The following is a 15,000-nucleotide window of genomic DNA, read 5'->3' on the forward strand; positions in this document are numbered from 1 at the left end:
TCAAATTACAAGTAATTGGAAGACTATCTCAAAACTATCAGAAACCCAGCACATAGAATAGATATGATCGCCTTTATTGTAACGGGTCATAGCTTGCGAATACAGACTGCGAAATACGAAAATAGAGGTTTACTCAATCACCAGTAGATCTGAAGAACGTGTTAGTCTGCAATAGAGGCTATATAGAAGATGAGCGGCACTTCTTGATGTATTGCCCAGGGTACGATAACATTAGAAATGAGCTCCATTCTCTCCTTTCAACACACGATGTTGTTTTTCAAAGCCTTAATGATGAGGATAAAATTAGGTATTTTACTTACCCTAGAAAACGAAAGCACTTCAAAGATAATAGGTAAATACACATATTTAATGTTTCAGAAGAGAAAAGACTTCCTAAATGCAAAATAATTAAAATAATAATTTTATACCAATTGTATTACAAGTAATTGTATGATCTTTTTAGTTAATTAGTTATTCAAGTAGAGATCATCACCTTTTATTGTAACGAGACCGATACCTCCCTTTGGAGAGTAAGGCGCAATAAAGATTTACTGTTTACTGTTTACTACTTTCACTCACTCACTCACTCACTCACTCACTCACTCACACACTCACTCACTCACTCACTCACTCACTCACTCACTCACAATGCGGTTAGCACAGAGCACTAGAGAGCCTAAATCGGTGATGTAAGTGACTCAGTAAAGATACTCAAACACGCTACACAAAAGTACATAAAAGAAACAAATGACACCTTCGACATGCCAGGAGGAAAACAGTCCAGACAAGCTTTGTTCGAGGAAATTAATTTTAAGCTATACAATGATGGCGACAAAACCACGGCATTCATGACAAGCAAAGAGAATCTGCCGCTGTGGGATAAGATGTCTCGATGACTTTTACCGAGCCCGAGACGACAATGCTCAAGAAACATACGAAATTGAATGGAGCAAAAGTGATCATCAAGCCAAGGTGATGGCTCAAATCCAAGAGCAAGATCCTCCAGACATAGCACGTGGCGCGACAAGATTGGGCAATCTCACTATTTCTTTTTACCTAACAACCTACCGCGTCTTGATCCAGGGCACCACTGCGGTTATTGGTGTAAGGAAATTTTTCCGCAATTGAAGGAAAACGTTGAAAAAGAGCGGACCGATGAAAACTACGGAAACTCCAAATCATTAGATGACCTTTTGGCCACTATTATAATGGCGCCCTGTCTGACAGTAAAGAAACTGAGACCGATAGTTTCATAACCACTCAATCATCCAGTCAGTGCTTTATCACCCCAGAACTCTAGGAGAAGAAGCTTACCAAGCACTCCTGGTGGATTTGATCACAAAGAAATCCAGTCTGTAAAATCTTCAATAGCAAAAGTAATTGAAGAAAATGTCACGCTTAAAGAAACGCTTCACAGCACGACACGCACTCTGCAAGATCTTCAAGCTACAATTAAATCGACAACAGCTGAATTGCAAACAGTCCAAAACTGAAACTCAACGATGTTATGAATTAATTATCAAAGAGCGCTCATTGCGTGAGTCCATCGAAACAGAACTTCAGAACCACTTCAAGAATTTCGCAGCGTACAAAGCGAAGACAACTCAAGAGATGACACAACTATTTGCCCGCGTTCGAACAGCAGAAGAGAAAGCAGAACAAGCCAATGATCATGATGAAACGATACAGCAAAGGAACACATCTGTGATGGAAGAAAACGTGTTAATTCAAAAAGAGTGGATGATATTGAGAAAGAATTGAATTCTATCCAAGAGAGCATTTTTAATGGTGAAGTTGTCGCACACCGGAAATCATTATCTCGAGAATCCATTGTCCTTTCGCCTGAAAACGACAGACCCCCAGCCAGCTCCCAAGATCAACGGAAACAAGTTACTCAAGAACAAAAAGCCTTCAAGAAAATAAAACCCGTCGGAGACACCATTATTTTTGGTGATTCTAACACACGCGCGGCCTTGAAAGCCGTAGATTGACCATGGGCATTGGATCACTTAGCGGCGCAACGTTTGATTCAGCTATCAATTATCTACAAAGTGATCCCACACCAGACGAAGCTGTCAAGCGTGTCATTTTTCACCTGGGCACCAACCATATCCACACAGAATCTACTACTGAGAGCCTGAGAGATAAATTGAATATCCTAGTCACAGAATCACGCTCCAAGTTCCAAATGCCAAAACTGCCTTCTGCAAAATCCCACCACAATTCAACAACAATGGAGATACCAAGAACGACAGGATCGCTCAATTAAACGAGGAAATGAAACTGCTGGATGTGGAATTTATAGATGTTAAAGCGACGGAGGCAAGCCTTTTTACACGTGACGGGAAAGCATTATAACAAGCGAGGTCTTGCTGTTTTGGCTGGCGCACTAATACAATGGGCAAGAAAAAATGGACACTCTTCCACTTCGCCACGATCTAAGCAACAGTCACATAATCCAAGAGGAAAACATTTCAACACTCGACCAAATGGAACTAGGAACCTATCAAGGGACCCGTCACAGCAATTGCTGAATTTACTTCTGGCTACACTTCAAAACGGTCGATGAACATAAAAGCGCGGAAATCAACAGTAAGCTTTACTTTAATAGTCACTTACTTTCACCAGCTTATGCAAATCAATCTAGTCGTATTTATTCGACTGATATTATTCTATTAATTTTTTACGTAGTCCAACAGTTATCGTTTATTTTTTAACGTACTTTAATTTATCTAATCATTACTATTATTTCTTCAAGATGAATAATCAAAATAACGTTTTTTAATATAATTTCTTGGAATATTCAAGGCCTAAAAACTAGGCTTAAACCGACGAAACAAACCGTCTCGAATACCAAATTGAACATTAAATCAATTAAATCTAAGCTATCCAAATTTGATATTATCTGTCTCCAAGAAACATGGGCAAAAAACGACGAGACATTAACTTTTCAAGGGTACACAGTGTACTCAACCGTTAAAAAACACCGTAAGCAGACGAGGCCAAGCAGGGGTATCGGTATTAATTCGAGACTATCATCAAAATTTTGTTTCTCGTATACACAGTGATTCCCCCAACATAATTTGGTGCCGATTACATAAGCAATTGCTTGGACTCCAGGCAGACATTTTCCTGGCTGCAGTTTATCTACCCCCACTACAATCACAACGAAAGGCAGGAGAAGACGTTATCAGTATCTTAGAAAAAGAAATTCATAAGTACTCTACCCAAGGCCAAGTTCTTTTACTTGGTGACTTCAATGCGAGAACGGGGACATTAAACGATTTCATTGAAAACGATGCGGATGACTTTTTAACAATTCATAATACCTACAATCGAGACACGGATTGCCCAAAGCGAAACAACGCGGACTACACAATCAACAAAGTAGGAAGAGAAATATTACGATTATGCATAGGAAATAGATTGCGAATTTTGAATGGCAGGTTAACAGGTGATCTCGATGGAAAATACACTTGCTATCAAACTAATGGGGCAAGCACAGTCGATTACGCACTAGCAAGTGAAGACCTTATAAAGACGATATTAGGATTTCAAGTTCAAGCCTTGACAACCTACTCAGATCATTGTCCTATCAGTCTAAAATTAACTCCCTCCCGCTCTCACATGGTAAAAGACAATGCACCTAGACAACCACTATGCAAAGCGGCACCTACTCAAAAGAACTTTAAAAAGTTTCTTTGGAAGGCAGATTCAAAAGACAAATTTCTCAGTGCATTATCCAAATCCTAATGTTCAAAGATTATTTGATTCCTTCAACTCAGAACACCACGCATCAGTAGACGATGAAATCTCGCAATTTAACCAAATTATCAATTCGGTGGCCAAATCATGCCTAGCAACATCGCGGAAAACACTCTAAAACTACCAAAGAAAAGAAACCATGGTACGATCACACCTGCAGACAGTTAAAGAAACAACTGCAACAATTAGTAAAGAAAATTAACCCCAGTTCTCACCAATCACTACGACAAGATTATTTTGTTCTTAAAAAGAAATACAAAAAGCATGTCAAAATGATGCATAAAAGATACAAAAACCAAATAGTAAATGAAATTAATGCTTTACACCCAAAACACAGTCAAGATTTCTGGAGGTATATTAATCAACTTAGAAAAAGCGCGATGCTGTCGAAGAGGAAACCTCTGTTTCGTCAGAAGATTGGATATGTCATTATCAGAAATTATTATATGATAGCCAGGAACCGCACACCACTTTGGACTTTTCAAATGAAGATATGGACTGGGAAAACGAAAATTCACCGAATAACGACATTTTAGGGCAGCCTATTACGACCAACGAAATCCATGAACAAATATCAAAACTCAAGTTGAAGAAAGCTTCGGGTATGGATTCTATCCTTAACGAAATGATTAAACACGGACGCTATTATCTAATGCCTTCATTAGAAAAAACTGTTCAATGATATACTAGACAGTGGAACATTCCCAACCCATTGGAACATAGGTGTTATAAAACCGATATATAAAAGAAAGGGTGATATAAGCGGTCTCCAGCAAATTATAGAGGAATCACATTGACGAGCTGTTTAGGAAAAACTATTTACATCAATCTTACAATCCAGGCTGAACAAGTTTATCGAACAACATAACATCCTCAATCCAGAACAGTTTGATTTCGCCCAAATTCCCGAAACAGATAGTTTATTCATCCTACAGCAACTCATTAATAAGTATACAAAACAACATAAGAAACTTTATGTTGGCTTCATCGATTATGAAAAAGCGTTTGATAGCGTGTGTGCAGTCCGGGCTGATCTATAAAATCTACCAATATGGAGTTAAAGGCAAATTCTTTAAAGTCATTAAATCCATGTATTCGTCGATTAAAAGTTTGCGTCAAAACTGATGAAAGCTCTATCACAGAAATGTTCTCATGCAACAAAGGAATAAGGCAAGGTGATGGCTTAAGTCCAGTTTTATTTTCATTATTTATGAATGACTTACCGCAATACTTTAGGGACAACCATTGTCCAGGAGTAATGATTGGAAGCCATTCTCTAAATTGCCTCATGTATGCTGATGATTTGTTAGTTTTAAGTCCCTCTCCAGAAGGACTACAGAAATCGATTAACGTCATTAAAAAGCACGCAGAGGAATGGAAGCTGAAGGTGAATACCAACAAATCAAATATCATCATCTTTAGTGGGAACGGTCAAACCAAAAACAAGGAAATTTTCCAATATGGTTCAGAAGCATTACCTATCGTCGACAAACAAACATATTTGGGAATAGAAATGACCTCATCTCTGGTCGCTACCTACGCAAGAGACATCCTTAGCAAAAAAGCTTATAAAGTTCTTTGCGACAGTGAAACGATTGTTCTCCAATTCGGATACGACCACAATTACAATTAAGAATAAGCTTTTTGATGCCCTTGTCAAACCTATACTACTATATGGATGCGAAATATGGGGACCGGAGCTATTATCATATAAGACCCATTTTGACAAAAGCACTATCGAACAAGTCCATATCAAGTTCTGTAAACAAACACTAAATACCCCATGGTACACAGAGAACATTGCCTGTAGGGCAGAACTTGGACGGTACCCTTTAAGTATAGACATAAAAGCTTCAATATTAGTTTACTCGCTTAGATTACAGCATAAAACAGTCAACCCTCTATTAAAGGAAGCCTTTCATCACGCAAAAAGTCACAGCCAATTTTTTGATGTATTAAATAATGACGAAACTATACGAATGCACTCTATAGGCAATACATCAAGCCAACTACACATTAAGAATGCTCGTTCCTCCATAAAGAATCAGCTTAAAAAGGACTACATTCGAAATTGGCTGAAGGCTCGCAACAACACACTTCCGAAGGCTCTAGAGAGAAATTTACACACAAAGAAGTCAAATTCGACTACCAATTGGAAGACTATCTCAAAACTATCAGAAACCCAGCACATAGAATAAGTATGACAAAATTGCGTCTGGGGGTTCATAGCTTGCGAATACAGACTGGGAAATACGAAAATAGAGGTGCACCAATCCCAGTAGATGGAAGAACGTGTTTAGTCTGCAATAGAGGCTATATAGAAGATGAGCGGCACTTCTTGATGTATTGCCCAGGGTACGATAACATTAGAAATGAGCTCCATTCTCTCCTTTCAACACACGATGTTGTTTTCAAAAGCCTTAATGATGAGGATAAAATTAGGTATTTACTTACCCTAGAAAACGAAAGCACTTCAAAGATAATAGGTAAATACACATATTTAATGTTTCAGAAGAGAAAAGACTTCTAAATGCAAAATAATTAAAATAATAATTTTATACCAATTGTATTACAAGTAATTGTATGATCTTTTTAGTTAATTAGTTATTCAAGTAGATATCATCACCTTTATAAATCTTAGTTCCAAATGGACTGATCGAACATGGCGTCTCTTATTTCTTTAATATTCTCCAATCCAGTGTCAGTCTTGATGGTGTCAATGTATGCAGTTCTTGGCCTACCTCGATTTGGTGACCAAGTTGCAGTTTCCAAAACAGCACTTTAAAATCGAAGCCGTTTCTTCACAGGTAGCCCAAGCTCGATACACGAGTATCCGCTGTACTGCACTACATTATGCAAGAGTAGAAATATAAGGATTTGTATGGGGAAAACGGTTTTTGTCAAAATTCAAAAAAATATTTACGATTTAAAAGACAAAAATAGCTTACCTTGCTTCAGTCTTGTGTGTTTTTGTCTCTGGTATGATTTCTGGGTTTATTAAGAGCGATTTAGGTGGTTTTTGGTTCCTCTTCTTTTCCCTCTATCAGTATTCTTTCCCAAGGTTGGGCACCGAGACGAAGCCGCCGGAATCATCGAAAGAAAAAAAATTCGCTCCCAAGGATTCGATCGCCTCGAAATTCCACGTAGATCACGAACAATTCCTCCGCTAGCTATTCGTCTTCTTCATTCGAGCTGCTTGTACACTGAGAAGGAATTAAGGGCCACCAAACTCTGCAAACATTTGCTTGCTTTCAACGGGCACAACTTGGGTGCTCAATCGTGAGTCTTATTGCGCGTCGCTAAAGGATCTTCCAACGGTTTGGTTAACGCGGGTTGTGAATAAAGCCTCATTCGATGGCTCTCGAAGCAAATGTTTTCAGAGTTTGGCGGCCCTTTATTCCTTCTATCGTCTGTGATCTACTGACGATATATTTCTACTCTTGCATAATATATCGAGCTTGGTTTCTTCATTGTGAGGCCTAGAATGACCAGCTAGTCTGAGTCTTCTCATACGGATTGTTTCACACATTCTTGGGAGACTCCCGTAGAGTTCCTGATTAGTCATTTGTTGTTGACTATGCACGTTCAGGGCCGTTCGCAGCATTCTAGTGTAGCATCCATTGATAAATAATTTTCCCCAGCATCTTGGCCAGGGTCCACGTTTCAGTTCCATAAAGCATCCTCTGCTATCTGGCTTTAGCCGTCTCCATGGTCTCGTCCCAGATGGTATCTAAAAACTTCACGTCCCTTTGCACTTTCTTTCTTTAATTCCTCGCTTTATCTTAGCCCCACTTTTCCCTCTCGTCCTCCCGGAGGACTTGGTTGTTTTGCACATCCGAACTATGTACGTCATCATCTTGTCTCTCTCACTTGAGTGCAAAGTTCGTCCTACTGGGTCCTGCTCCAGATTTCTACATTGACTTTACTCGGAAGATCCTCCCGAGATATCGATGGTCACATACGTCTAATTTGGATATGTTTCTATGTGGATTTGTGTTTTGCTTTGTTTCTGCCCCTTATAAAACCACTGACATGCATGTCTAACGGCTTGTGCCTACACATCCAGATCTTGAGGTTAGATTACTGCTACGAAATACCAAGCGCTCTATATGCCACTTGTTGTTGGTCGTCAACAGCACTGAAGCTATGTCGAAACTTATGGCAGAAACGACAAGGGTGTAATAATATCACACTTCTCTCCATTTCAGGGATACCTGCAGTTTTTGTCAGCATATCTTTGGGCATCGCGACTGGAATAAACGGAATCGATAGTTTTGTCAGCGACAAACAGTAAGTTCATCATTTTTGCCGGCAAGCTCTTGCCTTAAGAAAGTGTTTTGTTTGTTTTAAACTGAGAAGTAACTACTTTAATCACCTAGAGAATATAAATGATGTATCCTGCAAATCCTGTATATTGATTTGCGGAGTTAAAGTGATTGATGACTGAGAAATCATAGCAGCGAAATCAGGCATGGCTGACGGCCACTTGAGAAAATTCGAGGTTTGATCAGTCGTTGAAGCCTTTATTGTTTCTCAGAATTCTTAATCAGCTGCATAAGTTGATCATTTCCGACTGCGATGAACTCTCTGTCAAAATCGCTTCATTGCTCCTGTCCATAGACCAAGAGTAACCAGTCTCATGAGATAGCAAATATTGCTGGTCAATGATGTTTTTGTACGGGAAATTCGCTGTTGGCTTACTTTTCTAACAACTTTAATTAAAGTGAAGTTAACTTAATTAACTGTCTCGTATCGCATTTTCGCTATGACCAACGTGGCTCTGCAGGTGTGTCATTTGAACTACACAAGCCGATTTTTCTTTAATTTTTTTGCATGCGAACGGCACACTGCGCGAAGCTTTAGAGACTCATTGCTGGAACTTTTGGCAACTTTTTGGTAGAAACAAAGAAAGCCAGATTATTTAATTTTGTCTGAGGATGTGTTTAAAATGCCTGGAGAATCACCCCATTGTAATGACATTTTGTCTGTCTAACCAATCACGGACTTTCGTTATTAACGTGTTAAGCTATTCCAATGCCGGATTACTTCAGAGACCTTTTTAGAAAAATAGACGAACAATCTTTAACGATTCACAGGAAGGAGTTCAAAACTAAATAACCCATGTTTGGTTTATTTGTTTGTTTGTTTGTGTTTTCAAACACCAAGCTGCTGGCTTTCCTCTGGTAGCGGCGCCCTTTGGATATTTGCGACGTTTGTTGCGTTGGTTGAGCTTGTAAGTGAGTTTCGGAATCAATAAGTAGTTTTAACATCAATGGCCTCTACAGCAACGGCAACGCCATTAAACAAGAATACCATTGGTTACGGATAGTCGTGCTACAAGTGTGGCACGCATGTTAGTGCATTTCTTTGCCGTACTCCGCTTAAAGGGGCACTGTCATTCCAAATTTGCTTTCTTAGGTCAAAAATGAGTAAAAATCTAAATTAGTACTTTAGCTCACTCGTACAGCATTTCTGACAAACCCACTGACAAGATATGAAATATATTTATGGCACAAAGAGCTATTCGTATTTTATTTTTGGTGTCTCCAAACTTGAAAAGACTGGCCAGTTTTTTCAAGTTTCATTCCGTTTCCATCCTCTCCATCCTTGGATGCAAACAACAAAAAAATAGCTTCAGTGAACTTCAGTGGTCATTGGCAACAAAACTACAGCATTATTTTTCGGTTTTTATTGATGTAAGGACGTCTTTTAGTGTTTTGAAGTTTGACTAAAAGAGTGTGACACTGCCCTTTTAACAACCACCTGAAATGACCTAATTTAAGATTTCAGACACGAAAACGTAAGCACACAACGGTGAATCGTGCATTATTTATGTTTACTTTAAATCTAGTCTCCTTCGCAACCGCTTTTCGGTTTTGTTCACGCAGCGCTCCCCCCGAAGAAAAGACAAAAAATAAAAAAGGGCGGGGTGAGCGTTGCGTGACGCCCCAATAACAGCTGCAAAAGAGACAGACTACTTCAAATCGGTCAGTACCAAATCACTTATGGCATACTTTACTCACGTGTTACAACGTTAACGAGATGGCATTATCACGAAATCCTTAAGATATTGGTAAGTTAGAGTGGATTTTGAAAAGGAGTTATCGTTGAAGTTGCCGCTGTCGGAATAGAGACATTTGGCATCCCGTATTTTGTGTCACATGACATTGCCTTGCGGTCGAGTTTGCACTTTGCGGTTCAAGTTCTAACGACTGGATACCCTTCTTGCGGCAAGTGATTTACCGCAGACAGGAGCCCATTAGTAGGAGCCTCCATATGCAGTAGATCTTTGAGTCAACTTTTGCGCGTATCTTTCTATTTTTAGAACGAAACCTTGAGCAGGAGACTCGCATTTACATACATTTACATCAATTTGCAAGATTTAAATACAGTGTTACTGCTTCATTTGTCTTCGTTAGACAATAGGGCCGTTTATACGAGAGAAAATAAGCCGCGGCTAACTCTGGCCGCGGCTTACGTAAGCCGCGAAAGGAACTATTTATACGAGTATAAACTCCCCGGCCAGGATAAGCCGCGGCTTGAGAAAGCCGTGAACGTAGATTTTGTATCATTTATGCGGGGTGTTCGCGTCTTATGTAAGCCGCGACCAGAGTAAGCCGCGGCTTATTTTCTCTCGTATAAACGGCCCTAATGACTTTATTCTAATTGGCCTTTTAAAACAGTGCGTGCAGAGCCGAGGAATTCTTGGCGTTCTAAAACTAGAAAGATGCGCGCACAGGTTGACTCATAAGGGCGTGTATGAGATAGGCAAGCTCCTACTCATGGGCTCCTGCCGCAGAGTTTTTCACCTTAAAATTCTATAGGAACTCACGTTTCAACCAATAAGTTATGTTTTGTTTTTTAACTCTTGAGTGAACACATTTTTGCTGATCATTTGCACCTCCTTGAAGACGCTTGCTCGGTTGAATTAAAACATGTAAAGTAAAACAATAATCCAACATGGCACGTGGCGCTAACTGCGGTTTGAAGTTTGCGGTCGACTTTGAAAACGCGAAGCTAAATGTCCCTAATAGTTAAAACTCCGGTGTCTTTTATCTCTTTCCTTGGAAAAGAGGTTACATCAAAACGTTCGGTAGCTAAGGAACCACGTTCACCTTACAGGCATTGCGTGCCGTGGAACAATTTTCGTAGCTGAATTCATCCTATCAGATCGTTACGACAAGAAATGCGAATTTCCATAACAAAAAAAAACCGGTGGAAAAGCTTCTCGGTTGAAGGTGGGCCTTAAAAGTCACTGCACAGAAGGAGTGACACCAGCGATAGCAATGCGCCTGTGCGACGTCCGTGTATGGTTTTTTTAGCGAATGTTTAGTATTTTTCGGCTAGGAATCGTTACTAATAATTTGCTGGCTAAAATTTCACAAGAAGGACGTTTAATTGTTTAAACTTCTGCACTCTCGGGTGCACCCCAGTCAGTCTAATAAAACCGGCAAAACGAAACATATAATGCCAAACAATAACTTTATGATCTGTTATTGTAAATAAACATTTCAAGATACCTCTCGAACCCAGCCCTTGCCTTCCAAGGTTTACTCAGCTTTCAATATTTGAGCCCAGGCTTCTGCTCGATAAATCCCGAGCAAGAAATGTGGCGGACACTGTTGAAGTGACTGTCGACGTGACTTATTTCAGTTCTCCGTGGTGTATTCTGGGACGATGTCGCGTTAAAAGTCAATGGCGGGGGTGTTACACGCACTAACTCCAACAAAATTCGGGCAACAACATGTTGCATTAAGAATCACCCTGTGCGTTATGTTACACCAGACAAATTTAACAACAATGTTGCGTTTAAAATCGGTTCATGTAACATCACCTTAATCGAGATTGGAGCGGCCCACACCCCTGCCGCCTAAGTAAAAGAAGCCCTTGGGTTGCCTTCGACTGAGTTCGGCCTTCTTCATCTCCTGTCTTTTCCTTTGACAAATGTTCGTCAAGTTGATTGTTACTCTACTGTTTTAGGCGAACACGGTAATTGTCGTGCGAGTGATAAAGGAAATGGTATCAATGCAACATACATCGCACAGGCAGATGGAACAAGCCAGGTGAGATAGTTAACATCTTAAACTTCTGTCTTTTGGAAAGCTCCATGGCAGTGCAAGTTTATGTAAACACATTTTTTGTTGCAGATTGGGGATCAGAGCGTGCTTGGTGTTGATGCCCCTGTTGGGTATCACGTGTCTCTTGACACCAGTACACACTGCGTTTCTGTACGTTAATGTCATTCTGAACTCCACTCAGGTATGACTTATGATTACATACTAGGTGTTGACTCCTGGGAGAATTCTCGACACTGATGCAAACCCTCGACTGCGTCTCGGGTTTGCATAATTGTCTCAACTTCTCCCAACTCCCCCTCGTGTTTGGATGAGGCTATGGAAACACGGAAAACGTCCTCTATTGCATCCCACGTGATCTATTTGACACCACTTCGTCTTATTTCGCGGGAAATCTCTACACAGCAGGCTCACCCAAACGCAGCAGTTACGTAGCTGAACGTACGCGCAAGCGCCAAAACAAGTTTACTAACTTGTTTTACCGGTTCAAATTTAATTTATTCGTCCTTGGCGCTGGACGGCGGCTCACTCAAAGAAACTAACGCTTTCTCGCAGTGGTTTCTCTCTCGGGAAGCGTAGGAGAAACCAACTGCTCGCAGCGTATACTGAAATAGGTCAGTTTTTCACATTTTTCAAGTTTAAAAGAACAGTGGCACTTTCTTAAATTCTCTTGTACAAGTTAAATGTGTAGATACAACCTTGCTCTTCAAAAAGCCCCGCGTGAAAGTTAGGATTACGACTCTGGTAATCAGAAGAAAAAAATTGCCAATAATTTGGTGGCTTAAAGTTAAACAGAATTCTATAGAAATTTGCCGACTCGCTTAACTTTAAGCGAGTTGGAAAAGGAACTGTTTTCACAGAATTTTCGGTTGCCCCTCGCTAAGCGACCTGAGAAACCGTTCGTGAAAACACGGCCAATGGACCTGAAAAGCCCCTCTGGGAAGTAGTCAATTCAGTATGTATTGTATGTATGTATTCGAACCCCGTGACCGTGCAATTGCGTCGCACTTTATTCTTTGATTGCATTCACGTGACAAGACGACCATGTTGGTGGCAAACAAGAGAAAGAACTACAATAATTGTAGCGTAATAACTGGGTCAAATTCCCAGAAGACTTTTTTATTACTCTTCTTTTCACCAACGTGGCCATCGTGACGTCAAAATTCGACTGAGAAAATGCTTTGATAGAATTATTTGATGACAATTCAACCTGATCCTGTAGTAATTCCCAGTGTAATTCTTTTATTCTTTCCCAAAGGGGTTCTTCATTTTTGCTCTTCATTGCTGGCCAAAACTGAAGAGGTAAGACAGAGTTACTTAAGGTTTTTTGAATTGTAATTTTCAGTAAATTATACAAAAATACTGTAATTCCAATGCTTTCCCAAATATTTCGAAGTGATTCTTCATTTCATTCCCCGAAGGTAACATGTAACGTCTCTTCTCGTACAATCTCGAAAATGCTCCATTTCCACAATTTAGATCCTAGTAGTCAGTATATATGGCGGGACAATCAATTGGCCACTTTGAGGTCGCGCGGGAGACAGGGTCGAGAGTCTTATTGAGTTGCTTTGTGGGAGTGTTTTGGGGAAGAGCCAGTTTGATCTGTAAAGCAAAAAGACTTTCGTATACTCTTGTACGATAACGATTTACTATCTTTATAATTTAGTAAGTAAACGTCGCATGTACTTCAAACTCACTGACCTTTTGATCAAATCTTTTCGTTTTCGGGACAATTTTGCACCTTGGCAGCCATAATTGCACAATATTCTTGTGGTTTAGGAAGCTCAGTTTCTGGTATATTGATTTCTTGTAATTTGAGTTCTTGCTCCGCGCACACAATGATGAAAATGAGTCTCCCAATGCGTTCACAGTGCAATTCAACAAGGCTGTTGCCCGTACATGATGATGTATGTTGTATGATACGAAACGTCAAGTTAAAATGCGTTATAATGTTTACCACCGCAGTTTGCTTTCAATTATTGTTTTTGATCAAGTTAAAATGGCCGAAAAACAAGAGTATTTATAATTCAGTCTCGTCGCGTGCACTTTCGTTATTAACAGTATCACGCCAGGACTTCCTGCCTAACTTCCTACGAAAAAGCTGCGTGAGGAACATTAACGATAACTTTTTTTTCTGATATTATAGATCACGGATATCTACATCGACGGAAGTAAGAAAGCCACAAAACAGCGACACGTGCGATCAACACACACATGACACCTAGTCTGGGAATCGAACCCGGGCTACATTGGCGGGAAGCGAGCCATCGTCAACATATCTTTAATTAACCTTCGGATTTTAGAGTAGCTTGATTTAGCTTATATCATCGAGAATTTACCCTCCCTACGATGAAAAACCACATAGGACAGACCGCAACGCTAGGAACTTCATGCTCTACTCTTTGCGAATAGTATGTAGGTTATTTTTGCCCGACAGGGGCCCATTACCCGGAGCCTCCATCTCCCATATTAACACTCTAAGTCAATCCTTTCCCGTATCTTTTTATTTTTACAAAAACACCTCCAAGGGAGGCTTTAGTGGGTGTTTTCACAATAGCCAATCATAACAGACCAATAGTCATCACATACGTATGTGATGTATGGAAGCCACTTCACGTATGTTCTCAGTCACATATGTCAAAATATAGTAGTTCTAAAAATAGAAAGATACCCGCGGGACAAGGTTGACTCAAGGGTACAATACGTATGGAAGCTTCGGGTAACGGGATCCTGTGCAATTACCATTGCGCCAGCTCTGCTCTCACGACTTCCTAGTGTAACTCCTGGATGCTTCGAATTGTTCGTAGAAGTTTAGCGATCTGGAATAACAAGGAAAGAGTTTAAAAACGTACATTAGCGTCGTAGATCTTAAATTCCCTTATACGAGGAACCAACACTGTCACAAACATGTTTTAAAATGGTGTCCTGGTAGCCGCCGCCGTCGTCTTTCAGAAAGCTCCTCCATGGCGTCGCAGCACTCGCAGAGGGATCCCTAATCTCTCAAGATGTTTTGTTCCCTTAACAAATCAAACCTCGGTTGGATAACTTGTTTGATACGCAGCCCATTAAAACGCATTTTGAATTTATGGAAGAATAACAAGATTTTTGTTTAAGAGGTTAAACAAGATATGTTCAAAAAGACCATATCTCAGTGCGCGGC

At 40.1% G+C, this 15,000-nt stretch overlaps 1 protein-coding gene across 1 annotated transcript in view; it reads left to right on the plus strand.

The window, feature by feature from the left end:
- Positions 1–14,065, plus strand: part of LOC138046634 (latrophilin-like protein LAT-2) — a 50,165-nt gene extending 36,100 nt beyond the window's left edge. The window contains exons 15-20 of the mRNA XM_068893236.1: positions 7,974–8,055; positions 8,932–8,998; positions 11,746–11,828; positions 11,913–12,024; positions 13,099–13,142; positions 13,987–14,065. Of these exons, the coding sequence (XP_068749337.1) occupies positions 7,974–8,055; positions 8,932–8,998; positions 11,746–11,828; positions 11,913–12,024; positions 13,099–13,142; positions 13,987–14,065 (467 nt within the window). The remainder of the gene's footprint in view (positions 1–7,973; positions 8,056–8,931; positions 8,999–11,745; positions 11,829–11,912; positions 12,025–13,098; positions 13,143–13,986) is intronic.
- Positions 14,066–15,000: the final 935 nt, after the last annotated feature.

The sequence above is a fragment of the Montipora capricornis genome, chromosome 4 (genome assembly GCF_036669925.1).
Source record: "Montipora capricornis isolate CH-2021 chromosome 4, ASM3666992v2, whole genome shotgun sequence".
Taxonomy (NCBI): Eukaryota; Metazoa; Cnidaria; class Anthozoa; order Scleractinia; family Acroporidae; genus Montipora; species Montipora capricornis.